The 16,953-nt window shown below is 44.5% G+C and overlaps 2 protein-coding genes across 2 annotated transcripts; both read right to left on the reverse strand.

Moving 5' to 3' along the window:
- Nucleotides 1-389: 389 nt before the first annotated feature.
- LOC135534446 (stonustoxin subunit beta-like) lies at nt 390-11,736 on the reverse strand. Its single transcript, XM_064961439.1, has 4 exons — nt 11,717-11,736; nt 5,246-5,419; nt 4,899-4,945; nt 390-4,427 (listed from the first exon to the last, which is right to left on the reverse strand). The coding sequence occupies exons 3-4, from the start codon at nt 4,918-4,920 to the stop codon at nt 3,898-3,900; spliced, it is 552 nt and encodes a 183-aa protein (XP_064817511.1). The 5' UTR covers nt 4,921-4,945; nt 5,246-5,419; nt 11,717-11,736; the 3' UTR covers nt 390-3,897.
- A 46-nt stretch (nt 11,737-11,782) lies between these two features.
- Nucleotides 11,783-13,206, reverse strand: LOC135534445 (NLR family CARD domain-containing protein 3-like). The gene is made up of 2 exons (XM_064961437.1): nt 12,173-13,206; nt 11,783-11,888 (listed from the first exon to the last, which is right to left on the reverse strand). The coding sequence occupies exons 1-2, from the start codon at nt 13,204-13,206 to the stop codon at nt 11,783-11,785; spliced, it is 1,140 nt and encodes a 379-aa protein (XP_064817509.1).
- Nucleotides 13,207-16,953: the final 3,747 nt, after the last annotated feature.

The raw sequence follows: 16,953 nt of genomic DNA on the forward strand, positions 1-16,953 counted from the left end.
TTGATGAATTCTAAAAATTTTACGTCAATCAAAGAACTCAAATCCCCCAGAATCGAGAATATAGGCTACTGACCTTGCCGCCGACTGGGAAAAGCACTGTTCGTTGGATCTAGTCACCGTCCCTGTCGGTCTGGGGTGTACACCGGCCTGGTCTTTTTATCCTCAATTCAGAGGCCAGGTCTTAAATAACGGGACCCGGCCCGCTCGTGCATGATTCTTTGGCGTACGCCCTCAGATGGCAGAGACGGGTATTTTAGATCCGGCTCGAAGGACCAATTGTTGCAGGAATTAAATTCCTCTGATTTAATACCCAATTAAAATTAAACAATCTGTCAATCCATAAGAAATCCATAAGACTCCTATTTGTATAAAATGGACAGAGCCCAGTCTTAAAGTCAAACAGCAGCTTTTATTCACGAGAGTACTGCTCCTCACACATTTTACCACAGGTTATAAACTGAAAATGACGTCATTAGTTTTAGTACTAGCCCATGTCATCTCCGTTCTAGTACTAAGGCTGTATGGTTCTCACATGTCTCTCCCTATTAAGATAATATATGACCGAGCCAAGGTCTGCCTGTGTAGATAAGCCTTCTAGCCAGTCTGGCTATAAGTTCATTCATTTCTACCAAGGAACAGACAGTCATTGTTCTAATTCTTGATTATATTTACACACATTATATTCAGTACTAGGATTAAAATGAAAATGCATATATATACAGTAACATAATAGTATTCTGATTAGTCAGTCCTGATTGAAATTTATACAGAATTAGTCATTATTGATCAAAAAAATTCCCTTAACATCCTACCATCTACCCACCTGGGGACTGAGGGTTATGAGAGAACCCCCACATCACTAGCTTCTCTTTATTCAACCTGCCATCTACCCACCTGGGGACTAAGGGTTATGAGATAACCCCACATCACCAGCTTCTCTTTATACAACCTGCAATCTACCCACCTGGGGACTGAGGGTTATGAGAGAACCCCCACATCACTAGCTTCTCTTTATTCAACCTGCCATCTACCCACCTGGGGACTGGGGGTTATGAGAGAACCCCCACATCACTAGCTTCTCTTTATTCAACCTGCCATCTACCCACCTGGGGACTAAGGGTTATGAGATAACCCCACATCACCAGCTTCTCTTTATACAACCTGCAATCTACCCACCTGGGGACTGGGGGTTATGAGAGAACCCCCACATCACTAGCTTCTCTTTATTCAAACTGCCATCTACCCACCTGGGGACTGGGGGTTATGAGAGAACCCCCACATCACTAGCTTCTCTTTATTCAACCTGCCATCTACCCACCTGGGGACTGGGGGTTATGAGAGAACCCCCACATCACTAGCTTCTCTTTATTCAACCTGCCATCTACCCACCTGGGGACTGGGGGTTATGAGAGAACCCCCACATCACTAGCTTCTCTTTATTCAACCTGCCATCTACCCACCTGGGGACTAAGGGTTATGAGATAACCCCACATCACCAGCTTCTCTTTATACAACCTGCAATCTACCCACCTGGGGACTGGGGGTTATGAGAGAACCCCCACATCACTAGCTTCTCTTTATACAACCTGCCATCTACCCACCTGGGGACTGAGGGTTATGAGAGAACCCCCACATCACTAGCTTCTCTTTATTCAACCTGCCATCTACCCACCTGGGGACTGAGGGTTATGAGAGAACCCCCACATCACTAGCTTGCATGTTCCTCAGCCTTGTAAAGATAAGGAGGGGATGACTGGGAGGCAGGTTAGCATTTATTGTCATGAATCTTGCCCTGGAGGTAGTTCAGCAAAGAGGTCACTAGTTGGCACAGGCACAAAGTAATAAAATCAGATTTTAATTCTAACCTCAATCCTAACCACACTGCTAATCCTTCCCTTAAATTAAGACCATAAAAAAAAACATTATTTTCCACAGCCAATTTTGACTTTGCAGCTGGCTTATCTAGAGAAAATCTCGCAGTTCAACTTCCAGGTCAAGATTCATGACAAACATCAACCTGCGACTGGCAGAAGCAATGAAGAATCGATACCGCGTAAGCCATATATAATTGTACAATTTGTTATTCAACATAAAAGACAACAAATGATCACATTGGTATTTTAAGTGTGTTATTGTAAGAGTTTAAATGTTTAAACAGAGGATCCATCTAAAACAGTATAAAACAAGATGATAAACAGAGGATCCATCTAAAACATTATAAAACAAGTGCAGTATGTTCTGAGAATGTTACTTTAACGTCAACTCATAACGTCACACTATAACTTCATGGGAGTCTTGTGGAAAGACTGCATGATGTTTTGGGGGGATTGAGTGACGTCTTCATCAACATTTGCAGAATATTCCTGTAATATTTTCACCTCTTGTCAGACGCCAACAGTCTAGTCGGCTGAAGACATTCATAAGGAGTTCTAGTAGTTTATTTGCCATTTGCAGGTTTAAAAAGCAATACAAACATTGTAATTCCTTGTTGGATCTCTCTCACATATAGGACAGTACATACCAGAGGAGGCTGGAGAGGGGAGGACGGCTCATAATAATGTCTGGAACAGAGTGAATGTAATGGAACACATGGAAACCACGTGTTTGATACCATTCCACTTATTCCCCTCCAGCCATTACAAGCCTGTCCTCCCCAATTAAGGTCCCACCAACCTCCTGTGGTACAAACACAAACAGTAAAATATATAATGAAAAATGCAAAGTGGTAAAAGATCAGAAAAGGAACTAAAAGGTTTAGTCATGTTCTAATAGTCTGATGGAAACAGTTTAGTTTGATGATTTAACAGGCCGATAGAACTGGGATAGAAGCTGTTCTTGAACCTGTGGTCCAGAAACTGATTTAGCAGGCAGATAGAACTGGGATAGAAGCTGTTCTAGAACCTGTGGTCCAGAAACTGATTAAACAGGCAGATAGAACTGGGATAGAAGCTGTTCTAGAACCTGTGGTCCAGAAACTGATTTAACAGACAGATAGAACTCGGATAGAAGCTGTTCTTGAACCTGTGGTCCAGAAGCTGTTCTAGAACCTGTGGTCCAGAAACTGATTAAACAGGCAGATAGAACTGGGATAGAAGCTGTTCTAGAACCTGTGGTCCAGAAACTGATTTAACAGGCAGATAGAACTCGGATAGAAGCTGTTCTAGAACCTGTGGTCCAGAAACTGTCTAGCAACCACTTGTCCTCACTAGACTGGTGCCCTGAATGGCTATTTCTCCATTGGAGTTTTTCAGGTTTTGAAGTGATATCTGTGTTTGTGGAACCACTTGGTGTGTGTGTGTGAGTGTGTGTCCAGTGTGTGTGCGTCTGTCCAGTGTGTTTGTGTGAGTGTGTGTTAGTGTCTTTGTGTCCAGTTTGTGTGTGTGTGTGTGTGTGTGTGTGTGTGTGTGTGTGTGTGTGTGTGTGTGTGTGTGTGTGTGTCCACTGTGTGTGTGTGTCCGCTGTGTGTTTGTGTGTGTGTGTGTGTGTGTGAGTGTGCGTCCAATGTGTGTGTGTGTGTGTCCAATATCTCTTTGTTTGTGTGTGTCCAATGTGTGTCCAGTTTGTGTATGTGTTTGTTTGTGTGTGTCTAATGTGTGTGTCCAGTGTGTGTTTGTGTGTTCAGTGTGTGCATGTATGTCCACTGTGTGTGTGTGTGTTTGTCCAGTGTGTGTGTGTGTGTTTGTCCAGTGTGTGTTTTTGTGTGTGTGTGTGTCCACCTTGTGCGTCCAGTGTGTGTGTGTGTGTGTGTGTGTGTGTGTGTGTTTGCGTGTGTGTGTCCAATGTGTGTGTTCAGTGTGTGTGTCCAGTGTGTGTGTGTGTGTCCAGTGTGTGTAATTCTATTGTGTGTGTGTGTCCAGTGTTTGTGTGTTTCAATGTGTGTGTGTGTCAGGTTATTATTTACAAGGACAGTGAGGAGTTGTAATCAACCCAAAACCCTGGATAGAGGGGCTCAGTGAATGTGGAGGTGAATGTAAACAGGTGGGTCAGTGTGTCAGAGGAGGCTCTATAGAAGGACAGAGTGCCGGCTGGCCAGTCCAGATACACTCCTACTCTGTGGGAGCTGGAGGGGGGGACGTCTATGGTAGTGGGATTACTATTGTGCCAGGCAATGTAACTGTTGTCAGAGCAGGACAGACTCCAGGACTTGTCATTGTGTCCAAGCCAGCACTCCTTAACCCCTCCTCTTCCTCTCCTGCTGATTCCTTTATATGTCACTCCTATACCAGCCCTTTCCCCACTCCACTCTACCTCCCAGTAACAGCGCCCAGTCAGATCCTTTCTACACAGCACCTGTCTCCAGCCCTCAAATCTCTCTGGGTGATCAGGATACGGCTGCTCCTCTCTCCTCCATGTCACCTTTCTGTTCTCCTCAGACAGAGAAAGGTGTCTGTCTACTGTGTTTGGGTCCAGTGTGAGATCACAGACATCTGATGGATGAAACCAGACACAATATTAGAAATCATCATCATTCACATTAGAATGTTAACTCACTTTTCACTAATTCATTTAATGTAGATGTTTCTAGGTATCAAAAGGAGAAGTTAAGGTAACTTGAGACTTGTTGAATGATCATATGTTATAGTGTATGGTAATATAAAGCACACTTATTCCCATTAATTACACACACACACACACACACACACACACACACACACACACACACACACACACACACACACACACACACACACACACACACACACACACACACACACACACACACACACACACTGTCAAATCAACTCTTTGTAAACGTTGGTGTCCCTGATTTCTGCTTCTGTAGAACTACTGCTGATATTTAATATGACCAAGTCAGTAATGATGGTGGTCTTTGACTTTGACTTAACTTGAATTAAGACTTATTCTTAGTCATATTCTTCACAGCAGTCAACACTCACATTTTCTAAGTCCAGGTTTCATTCTGTTCTCTCCACCATGTTCCACACTGTAGCGGTAAGCAGAAGAACAGACAGTCATTGAGGGATACACACACACACACACACACACACACACACACACACACACACACACACACACACACACACACACACACACACACACACACACACACACACACACAGACAGACAAACAAACATTTGCTTGAAGTTATATGCATACACCTGAATTCACACACACACACAGTAACTTATAACTTTGTCCAAGTGGTGGTCAGAATGTTTGTCTTAACCAGCCTGATAAGTCCAACATGTCTGATATGAACATTGACATAAACCCTCTACATACTTGAGTTTCTCCAGTCTGCAGTGTGGATCCTCCAGTCCAGCAGAGAGCAGTCTGACTCCTGAGTCTCCTGGGTGATTGTAGCTCAGGTCCAGCTCTCTCAGGTGTGAGGGGTTTGACCTCAGAGCTGAGACCAGAGAAGCACAGCCTTCCTCTGTGACTAGACAGCCTGATAACCTGCAAAGAGTCAAATCATATTAACATCTCACTGCTATTCTTTGGTGGTTTAAATAGTGGCAGTATATTTTTTCAACATATTCAGATATATGTGTGTCCTGAAACCTTCCATATCTATTTAAATTTTAATCACTAACGTACAGTTTGGGAATGAAGTATTTAGTCAGCCACCAATTGTGCAAGTTCTCCCACTTAAAAAGATGAGAGAGGCCTGTAATTTTCATCATAGGTACACTTCAACTATGACAGACAAAATGAGAAAAAAATCCAGAAAATCACATTGTAGGATTTTTAATGCATTTATTTTCAAATTATGGTGGAAAATAAGTATTTGGTCAATAACAAAAGTTTATCTAAATACTTTGTTATATACCCTTTGTTTGCAATGACAGAGGTCAAACGTTTTCTGTAAGTCTTCACAAGGTTTTCACACACTGTTGATGGTATATCCTGGCTGACTAAATACTTTTTTGTACTGTATCAGTGTCCTGAAACCTGCCATATCTATTTAGAAATTCAAGTATCACTATTAACAATGTCAAATTATCAAAGTATTGTTGTAGAGAGAAACATGTGCAGTACAAATATTTGATTAGATGGACCAGACCAGTTTAAAAAGCAGTTTCAGTCAGAAGACAGACAGTGAGGTATCAGATTTAGATTGTATTGAGTAAACAGTCCACACCATATCTATTTTGACAGTGAAGTATCAGATTTAGATTGTATTGAGTATATAGTCCACACCATATCTATTTAGACAGTGAAGCTAACATTTTAAATGTGGCTCTATTCTCCAACATTTTGGATTTCAGATCAAATGTTTCATATGAGGTGACAGTATATAATGTCACCTTTTATTTGAGGATATTTTAATACATATCTGTTTCACCATTTAGAAAAATAAAAACACTTTATGTATCTGGTCCCCCTATTTGAAAAAGTCATAATTATTCTGACCAATTCACTTATAGTGTATTAAAGTAGTCAAAGTATAGTATTTGGTCCCATATTCTTTGAACACAATGACTACATCAAGCCAGTGACTCTCACTCTCATGCTTGAGAAAGATCATGAATGAATCATGAATAACAATGAGTGAGAAAGTTACAGAGGCTACAACAAAACATGCTAACCTCTCACCATTACCAATAACAGAGGATACAACAAAACATACTACCCTCTCACCATTACCAATAACAGAGAGAGCATTTAAGAGGAGTTCGAGGCCACAGAAGGAGTGTTGTATGGCATTGAAGCTTGTTTGGGGGTTTGTTAACACAGTATCCAAATACATTTACATTACATTTAAGTCATTTAGCAGACGCTCTTATCCAGAGCGACTTACAAATTGGTGAATTCACCTTCTGACATCCAGTGGAACAGCCACTTTACAATAGTGCATCTAAATCATTAAGGGGGAGGGGGGTGAGAAGGATTACTTATCCTATCCTAGGTATTCCTTGAAGAGGTGGGGTTTCAGGTGTCTCCGGAAGGTGGTGATTGACTCCGCTGTCCTGGCGTCGTGAGGAGTTTGTTCCACCATTGGGGGGCCAGAGCAGCGAACAGTTTTGACTGGGCTGAGCGGGAACTGTACTTCCTCAGTGGTAGGGAGGCGAGCAGGCCAGAGGTGGATGAACGCAGTGCCCTTGCTTGGGTGTAGGGCCTGATCAGAGCCTGGAGGTACTGCGGTGCCGTTCCCTCACAGCTCCGTAGGCAAGCACCATGGTTTTTGTAGCGGATGCGAGCTTCAACTGGAAGCCAGTGGGAGAGCGGAGGAGTGGGGTGACGTGAGAGAACTTGGGAAGGTTGAACACCAGACGGGCTCGTTCTGGATGAGTTGTAGGGGTTTAATGGCACAGGCAGGGAGCCCAGCCAACAGAGGTAATCGGGAGATGACAAGTGCCTGGATTAGGACCTGCGCCGCTTCCTGTGTGAGGCAGGGGTCGTACTCTGCGGATGTTGTAGAGCATGAACCTACAGGAACGGGCCACCGCCATGATGTTGGTTGAGAACGACAGGGTGTTGTCCAGGATCACGCCAAGGTTCTTAGCGCTCTGGGAGGAGGACACAATGGAGTTGTCAACCGTGATGGCGAGATCATGGAACGGGCAGTCCTTCCCCGGGAGGAAGAGCAGCTCCGTCTTGCCGAGGTTCAGGAGGTGGTGAGATCCACACTGATATGTCTGCCAGACATGCAGAGAGCCACCTGGTCATCAGAAAGGGGGAAAGGAGAAGATTAATTGTGTAGTCTGCATAGCAATGATAGGAGAGACCATGTGAGGTTATGACAGAGCCAAGTGACTTGGTGTATAGAGAATAGGAGAGGGTAGAACAGAGCCCTGGGGGACACCAGTGGTGAGGGGCGCGTGGCGGAGACAGATTCTCGCCACGCCACCTGGTAGGGAGCGACCTGTCAGGTAGACATCAAGCGTGGGCCGCGCCGGAGATGCCCAACCGGAGAGGGTGGAGAGGAGGATCTGATGGTTCACAGTATCGAAGGCAGCCGATAGGTCTAGAAGGATGAGAGCAGAGGAGAGAGAGTTAGCTTTAGCAGTGCGGAGTGCCTCCGTGATACAGAGAAGAGCAGTCTCAGTTGAATGACTAGTCTTGAAACCTGACTGATTTGGATCAAGAAGGTCATTCTGAGAGAGATAGCGGGAGAGCTGGCCAAGGACGGCACGTTCAAGAGTTTTATAGAGAAAAGAAAGAAGGGATACTGGTCTGTAGTTGTTGACATCGGAGGGATCGAGTGTAGGTTTTTTCAGAAGGGGTGCAACTCTCGCTCTCTTGAAGACGGAAGGGACGTAGCCAGCGGTCAGGGATGAGTTGATGAGCGAGGTGAGGTAAGGGAGAAGGTCTCCGGAAATGTTCTGGAGAAGAGAGGAGGGGATAGGGTCAAGCGGGCAGGTCGTTGGGCGGCCGGCCGTCACAAGAATGAGATTTCATCTGGAGAGAGAGGGGAGAAGAGGTCAGAGCACAGGGTAGGGCAGTGTGAGCAGAACCAGCGGTGTCGTTTGACTTAGCAAACGAGGATCGGATGTCGTCGACCTTCTTTTCAAAATGGTTGACGAAGTCATCTGCAGAGAGGGAGGAGGGGGGAGGGGGAGGAGGATTCAGGAGGGAGGAGAAGGTGGCAAAGAGCTTCCTAGGGTTAGAGGCAGATGCTTGGAATTTAGAGTGGTAGAAAGTGGCTTTAGCAGCAGAGACAGAGGAGGAAAATGTAGAGAGGAGGAAAGGATGCCAGGTCCGCAGGGAGAGAGTTCTCCTCCATTTCCGCTCGGCTGCCCGGAGCTCTGTTCTGTGAGCTCGCAATGAGTCATCGAGCCACGGAGCGGGAGGGAGGACCGAGCCGGCCTGGAGGATAGGGGACATAGAGAGTCAAAGGATGCAGAAAGGGAAGAGAGGAGGGTTGAGGAGGCAGAATCAGGAGATAGGTTGGAGAAGGTATGAGCAGAGGGAAGAGATGATAGGATGGAAGAGGAGAGAGTAGCCGGGGAGAGAGAGCGAAGGTTGGGACGGCGCGATACCATCCGAGTAGGGGCAGTGTGGGAAGTGTTGGATGAGAGCGAGAGGGAAAAGGATACAAGGTAGTGGTCGGAGACTTGGAGGGGAGTTGCAATGAGGTTAGTGGAAGAACAGCATCTAGTAAAGATGAGGTCAGCGTATTGCCTGCCTTGTGAGTAGGGGGGAAGGTGAGAGGGTGAGGTCAAAAGAGGAGAGGAGTGGAAAGAAGGAGGCAGAGAGGAATGAGTCAAAGGTAGACGTGGGGGAGGTTAAAGTCGCCCAGGACTGTGAGAGGTGAGCCGTCCTCAGGAAAGGAGCTTATCAAGGCATCAAGCTCATTGATGAACTCTCCGAGGGAACCTGGAGGGCGATAAATGATAAGGATGTTAAGCTTGAAAGGGCTGGTAACTGTGACAGCATGGAATTCAAAGGAGGCGATAGACAGATGGGTAAGGGAGAGAGAGAATGACCACTTGGGAGAGATGAGGATCCCGGTGCCACCACCCCGCTGACCAGAAGCTCTCGGGGTGTGCGAGAACACGTGGGCGGACGGAAGAGAGAGCAGTAGGAGTAGCAGTGTTATCTGTGGTGATCCATGTTTCCGTCAGTGCCAAGAAGTCGAGGGACTGGAGGGAGGCATAGGCTGAGATGAACTCTGCCTTGTTGGCCGCAGATCGGCAGTTCCAGAGGCTACCGGAGACCTGGAACTCCACGTGGGTCGTGCGCGCTGGGACCACCAGATTAGGGTGGACGCGGCCACGCGGTGTGGAGCGTTTGTATGGTCTGTGCAGAGAGGAGAGAACAGGGATAGATAGACACATAGTTGACAGGCTACAGAAGAGGCTACGCTAATGCAAAGGAGATTGGAATGACAAGTGGACTACACGTCTCGAATGTTCAGAAAGTTAAGCTTACGTAGCAAGAATCTTATTGACTAAAATGATTGAAATGATACAGTACTGCTGGAGTAGGCTAGCTGGCAGTGGCTGCGTTGTTGACTTTGTAGGCTAGCTGGTAGTGGCTGCGATGTTGACACTACACTAATCAAGTCGTTCAAATAAGGGCCAGATGTACACAGAATGGTGTCGTCTGCGTAGAGGTGGATCAAAGAATCACCCGCAGCAAGAGCGACATCATTGACATACAGTATACAGAGAAAATAATTGTCCCGATAATTGAACCCTGTGGCACCCCCATAGAGACTGCCAGAGGTCTGGACAACAGGCCCTCCGATTTGACACACTGAACTCTGTCTGAGAAGTAGTTGGTGAACCAGGCGAGGCAGTCATTTGAGAAACCAAGGCTGTTGAGTCTTCCAATAAGAATATGGTGATTGATAGAGTCGAAAGTCTTGGCCAGGTTGCAGAAGACAGCTGCACAGTACTGTCTCTTATCGCTGGAAGTTATGACATCATTTGTGACCTTGAGCATGGATGAGGTGCAGCCGTGACCAGCTCGGAAACCAGATTTCATAGCGGAGAAGGTACTGTGGGATTCGAAATGGTCGGTGATCTGTTTGTTCACTTGGCTTTCAAAGACTTTAGAAGGGCAGGGCAGGATGGACATAGGTCTGCAACAGTTTGGGTCAAGAGTGTCTCCCGTTTGAAGAGGGGGGATGACCACGGCCTCTTTCCAATCTCTAGGAATCTCAGACAATACGAAAGAGGTCAAACAGACTAGTAATAGGGGTTTGCAACAATGGCAACAATACTTTTACGAAGAGAGGGTCCAGATTGTCTAGACCAGTTGATTTGTAGGGATCCAGATTTTGCAGCTCTATCAGATTTGGGTGATGGAGATGCGGGGGTGGGGGGCAGTTGCTGTGGGGGATGCAGAGCTTTTGGCTTGGTTTGGGGTCGCCAGGTGGAAAGCATGGCCAGCCGTAGAGAAATGCTTCTTGAAATTCTCAATTATCGTGGATTTATTGGTGGTGACAGTGTTTCCTAGTCTCAGTGCAGTGGGCAGATGGGAAGAGCTGTTCTTATTCTCCATGGACTTTACAGTGTCCCAAAACTTTTGGAATTAGTACTGCAGGGATGAACATTTCTGTTTGAAAAAGCTAGCCTTTGCTTTGCTAACTGACTGGGTATGTTGGTTCTTGACTTCCCTGAAAAGTTGCATATCGGGGGACTATTCGATGCTAGTGCAGTACGCCACAGGATATGTTTGTGCTGGAAAAGAGCAGTCAAGTCTGGAGTGAACCAAGGGCTACATCTCTTCTTAGTTCTACATTTTTGAAAGGGGCATGCCTATTTAAGATTTTTATTTAAAAATATATATATTTTACCTTTATTTAACTCGGCAAGTCAGTTAAGAACTAATTCTTATTTACCATGACGGCCTACACCGGCCAAACTCTGGCGACACTGGGCCAACTGTGCGCCGCCCTCGGATGCCGCCCTATGCCGTGATTGGGAGAATCTCTCAATCACGGCTGGTTGTGGTACAGTGTCATCTGTGTCACAACCAGGCATTCTCTACTGACGGGATGAGGTCAATATCGTTCCAGGATACCCGGTCAAGTCGATTAGAAAGGCCTGCTCGCTGGAGCGTTAAACAAAGGTTAGTGGTGATCGTTTGACCGCGGACCCCATAATGGACAGTGATTACTGAGATCTGGTCTCCTAATATGAAACATTCTATCTCAAATCCAAAATGCTGGAGAATAGCACCAAATGTAAAACTGTAAGCTTCACTGTCCAAACACATATGGTGTGGACTCTGTGTGCCTGGTAAACACATGTGGATCTGGTGAACAGTTATCACTTGTTGACCAACTACAGGAATACTGACCTCAGAGTCTCCAGTTTACAGTGGGATTCCCCAGTCCAGCAGAGAGCAGCTTCACTCCTGAATCCTTCAGGTCATTGTTACTAAGGTCCAGCTCTCCCAGGTGTGGGGGTTTAACTTCAGAGCTGAGACCAGAGAAGCACAGCCTTCCTCTGTGACTCCACAGCCTGACAGCCTGACAAAGAGATCATCATGACTTCACAAACACACTGTTAATTTAACGATTCGTGTAGAAGGACAATGGCAGATGCATTTGGTTTATTCTCCCAAACAACATATAGATTCATCTTCCATCTCCAATTATTGTATGGTCATAATGTTGTAATAATGTAAAAATCTATGCATTTATTCAGTATGTTTTTCAATATAATATTATATACATGTTATAATACATATTTTTCTCTAAACTGAATATTTCTTCCAGATGATTAGTTCTTATATGTCATTTTATTTACTCACAGAACAGCTCTGGAGGCTTTGACCACTGGCAGCAGCCTCAGAAGACCTTCCTCTGATCTGGAGTATTTCTTCAGGTCAAACACATCCAGCTCCTTTTCTGAAGTCAGCAACACAAAGACCAGAGCTGACCACTGTGCAGGTGACAGGTTGGGTTTTGAGAGACTTCCTGATCTCAGGTATCTTTGGATCTCCTCCACTAGAGAATGGTCATTCAGTTCATTCAGACAGTGGAACAGATTGATGCTCCTCTCTGGAGAGGGATTCTCCCTGATCTTCTCCTTGATGTACTTGACTGTTTCTTCATGGCTCTGTGAGCTGCTTCCTGTCTTTGTCAGTAGAACTCGTAAGTGCTTCTGATTGGACTCCAGTGAGAGGCCCAGAAGGAAGCGGAGGAAAAGGTCCAGGTTTCCTGTCTCACTTTGTAAGGCTTTATCCACAGCACTCTTGTAGACAGTAACTTCAGACTTGTCACTTGTTTGCAGTTTGTCCATTAGATTCTCATTGTTGTTGATGAATGAGAGGAACACATATAAGGCAGCCAGAAACTCCTGAATGCTCAGATGAACAAAGCAGTACACCTTGTCCTGGTACAGCCCACATTCCTCTTTGAAGAGCTGTGTGCACAATCCTGAGTACACTGAGGCTTCATTAACATCAATTCCAGCCTCTTTCACGTCTTCTTCATAGAAAATCAGATTGCCATTCACAAGCTGTTGAAAAGCCAGTTTCCCCAGTGACAGAATGCTCTCTTTATTCCAGTGTGGATCTGTCTCTTCTTTCCCAAGATACTTTTCGTTCTTTTGTTTGGTATGAAACTCCACAAGGTGTGTGTACATCTCAGTCAGAGTCTTGGGCATCTCTTCTCTCCTATGTTTCAGCATGTGTTCAAGGACTGTTGCAGAAATCCAACAGAAGACTGGAATGTGGCACATGATGTGGAGGCTCCTTGATGTCTTTATGTGTGAGATGATTCTGCTGGCCAGGTCCTCATCACTGAATCTCTTCCCTGAAGTACTCCTCCTTCTGTGGGTCATTGAACCCTCGTACCTCTGTCAACTGTTCAACACACCATGAAGGGATCTTATTAGCTGCTGCAGGTGGGGTAGTTATCCAGAGGAGAGCAGAGGGAAGCAGATTTCCCTTGATGAGATTTGTCAGAACATCCACTGAGGTTGACTCTGTGACGTCCCAACAGATCTTGTTCTTCTGGAAGTCTAGGGCAGTCGCACTCATCCAGACCATCAAAGATGAACAGAACTTTGTACTTGTCATAGTTTGGAGATTCCTGATTGTTTGGTTTCCATTGAGAAGTGATTAAGAAGTTCAATGAAAGTGTGTTTGTCCTCTTTCATCAAATTCAGCTCCCGAAAAGGGAATGAGAAAATACAAATTGGACATCTGATTTGCTTTTCCTTCAGCCAGTCCAGAATGAACTTCTGCACAGAGACTGTTTTTCCAATGCCAGCGACTCCCTTTGTCAGCACAGTTCTGATATGTTTGTCTTGTCCAGTTAAGGGTTTGAAGATGTCGTTACATTTGATTGCAGTCTCTGGTCTTACTTGTTTCCTGGTTGTTGTCTCAATCTGTCTCAGCTCATGTTCATTATTGACCTCTCCTGTTCCACCCTCTGTGATGTAGAGCTCTGTGTAGATCTTATTGAGAAGTATTGGGTTTCCTTGTTTAACGATCCCCTCAAATACACATTGAAACTTCTTCTTTAGATTAGATTTGATTTCACGTTGGCAAACCACAGCAAGCTCATCTGAATCTAGAAATAACACAGAGGATATTAATATTACGTCTGTTTTAATGCCTACAGTATTGTAGGACTGTTATAAAGTTGTACATTATAATAATTTATTCTCTTAACTGACTGTATAAATGTGTAAATGTTTTCATAATACATTACAGACTGGTGTGACTGATTATATTATTATTGATATTATGGATGGTATTATTAATGTTCTCTCTCTCTCAATTAATCACCACAACACATCCCTGCTGCTACTTGATGAGGTCACTAGGTGTTGTGTCAGGCTGCTATAATATCATTGGATTACACAGCTACTTTAGCTGTACTTTAGCTACAGCTTTTCATTGTTATAAAACATATTTCAACATGAGGCAGACAGCTCTTACTTTTTCTCCAGTGTGTCAGCAAGCTCCTTCTGGTTCATTTTCACTCAGGATGTGCAGTGTGATCTTCAGAGCCCCCTCTCTGGCACTGCTCTCCTGCTTCTCATCTTCAGCATCCACCACTTCCTTATTCTGCTTCTGACTCTCAAAGTCTTCTGGGAGTTCTGGACTAAGAATCCTCTTGAACATCTTCAGCTCATTCTTCACAAATGTCATAATTTTCTCTTCAAGCATCTGAAATAAATAAAGTAAATAAGTTAAGCAAGAGAATACATGCTTTCTCATTAACACATTAATGAATGATTGACAGATCAACTTTACTTGAGGTAAACAAAAACAAATTTACATAACAGGACCACATACACTGAATATGGAGTCCAGGTCTGTTTGATGACTCTGGGAAGACTGACCACTGAGAATCTCTGACTCTGATCTCTCCTGTTGGTTTCTGTGGACAAAACATGAGATTACATCTCCTCATCCAGGGAGTGCACACGTGCGCGCGCACACACACACACACACACACACACACACACACACAAACACACACACACACACACACGGAATGTTGTGTTTGTTTGATATTGTTTTAGGACTATGAAAATGGACAATATGATTAGCCTATGGATTATGAAAACAACAACAATAAATGGGAAAATGGGAGAGGAGAAATTACTAGAGACAGTGTTGTTTAACTCACTGACCAGGACCCATGAATTCTTCTTACCTTTGTTCAGTAGAAAAGTCTCCCTCTCTAAAGGTTAGAGGTTGAACCATAGACCAGTCACTCTTCATGGACACACAGCTGGGAACAGGGGAGGCTGGTCTCTCCTGCTTGATTGGGCTTCAACACAACAGAGACAAACATTATATCTCTCATCTACTAGTTTCATTCCAAAAAGCTATATATTCATATTCAGAAATGTTCGTAAATTAGCTTTTATTGTTTAAAGAAATTATGTTTATGTTAAGTTATGTTTTTTTGCTAAATGAGATGACACCAATGAGGAGATGCAGCGCGAACTGCGTCACAAATAGAACTGACTTCTTGACGCTCGTTAGCGGTGTGTCATTTTTAATTTAGCGACGCGAGCGTTGTTGTCAGTCTGTCAGTCCCGCTTAAAGGCTGGTGTCATTACTCTGCCTTCTCCGGGGGATGTTGAGGTAAATTTACTAACCGGGAGGGTTGAATGATGTAATTAATTGGAGGGCTGGAAGACGCATTCTCAAGGTTGTTTACTCACAATATCAGATATTAAGACGATTTTTATAATGAATGTCTACTGAGGTTGAGGTTCTGACTAGTGATTATTTACCCGGTGTTCAATACCTGCTATTGAGGCGCCCTGAAAATAATATTCAAAAGTTCGGTCATTGGACACAGACGGGATAAACACTAAAGTTACCGTCCATCTAGTGAAGAGAGGAGAACCGGACAGAGGTAGCCAGCATCCGTCAACGAGAGAGGGAGAAGCCTCACCGGGATTTAACAGGTGGAAGAAACAACCGGGGAGCTCCATCGGTCCACAAGAAATGCAGACAGCCGGTGATGATGTTGTGGTAGCTATGGTAACTAGGATGCTGCTGGTAGAGTAGCTAGCTAGCTTACCGAGCTGTACCGACTAGCTAGGATAACTAGGACGCTGCTGGTAGAGTAGCTAGCTAGTTTACCGAGCTGTACCGAATAGCTTGGTTAGTTAGCAGGTCGTTCTGTACCTCGTCTCGATGATGACGAATCCGGTGAAACACAAAATGAAACAAGGATTGAGAGTGAAAAGGATCTGGCTACACTCACACTGTCCCTGACCGTAAAGAAAAAAGCACATTGAACAGTAAACTTCGGTGTCTCAACACTGTAACAAACTCCGTCGTTATTCCCCAAGATCACCTCAGTCCACTCTGCGCGTAACCGGCTTGGCGCCACACCAACGTGGACGCGGACAGTTCTGTACGTGGACGCGGACAGTTCTGTACAGGGACACGGACAGTTCCAGAACACAGACATGAGCAGTGGAACACAAACAACGAAACCCAGTCTTTACAGTGGGTTACATTAGTAATATTCATTTTGGATTATTATGTAAAACAAACATTCTATGTTTTTTTATAACAATATGTTGAGATCTGGGTCCACATCCACAAAGTGTCTCAGAGTAGAAAATGTGTCGTATAAGTGCTGAGAATAAAGACATTTTACACTTATGGGTATAAATTACCTAGTTACCTACCCATTACCTAAATTACCTACCCACCTAGTCGGCAGATATTTAGGACACCTCGTGAGCTGTCCTAAGTAGTTAAGAGTTAACAGCAGGTGTCTTGATAATACTATAGAATAATGCAGTGAGTCAGTGGTTCCTGTGCCACATGTAATTGCATTGCAGTAGTTAAAATAATGTTTTTATATTTCTTTGTGATCAACCTGTCAGGACCCGGTTACAAACCTGGGTCTCCGGAGTGAGAAACAGTCACTTAACCAACTGAGCCACGAATAGTCAGCAGAACCCAGAAGATGAGGCAGACACAGCAGTACTTAAGACGGTTTAATAAAGTAAAAAGGAGAAGTCCTTCAATACAAAATGGCAAATCCAAAAGGTGGTAGGAATAGCACAAAAAAGCCTCAAGAGATTCTCAAAAACAAAAAC

Source organism: Oncorhynchus masou, unplaced genomic scaffold (genome assembly GCF_036934945.1).
Source record: "Oncorhynchus masou masou isolate Uvic2021 unplaced genomic scaffold, UVic_Omas_1.1 unplaced_scaffold_3414, whole genome shotgun sequence".
NCBI classification, from domain to species: Eukaryota; Metazoa; Chordata; class Actinopteri; order Salmoniformes; family Salmonidae; genus Oncorhynchus; species Oncorhynchus masou.

Bases quoted from the DNA above. Each gene is read 5' to 3' on its own strand.
- LOC135534446 (XM_064961439.1), bottom strand. From the start codon at position 4,920: ATGAAACCTGGACTTAGAAAAT. The intron at 4,428-4,898 runs GTGAGTGTTGAC...TTCATCCATCAG, and splicing joins GAAACCTGGACTTAGAAAAT to ATGTCTGTGATCTCACACTG.
- LOC135534445 (XM_064961437.1), bottom strand. From the start codon at position 13,206: ATGACCCACAGAAGGAGGAGTACTTCAGGGAAGAGATTCAGTGATGAG. The intron at 11,889-12,172 runs GTGAGTAAATAA...TCTCTTTGTCAG, and splicing joins AAAGCCTCCAGAGCTGTTCT to GCTGTCAGGCTGTGGAGTCA.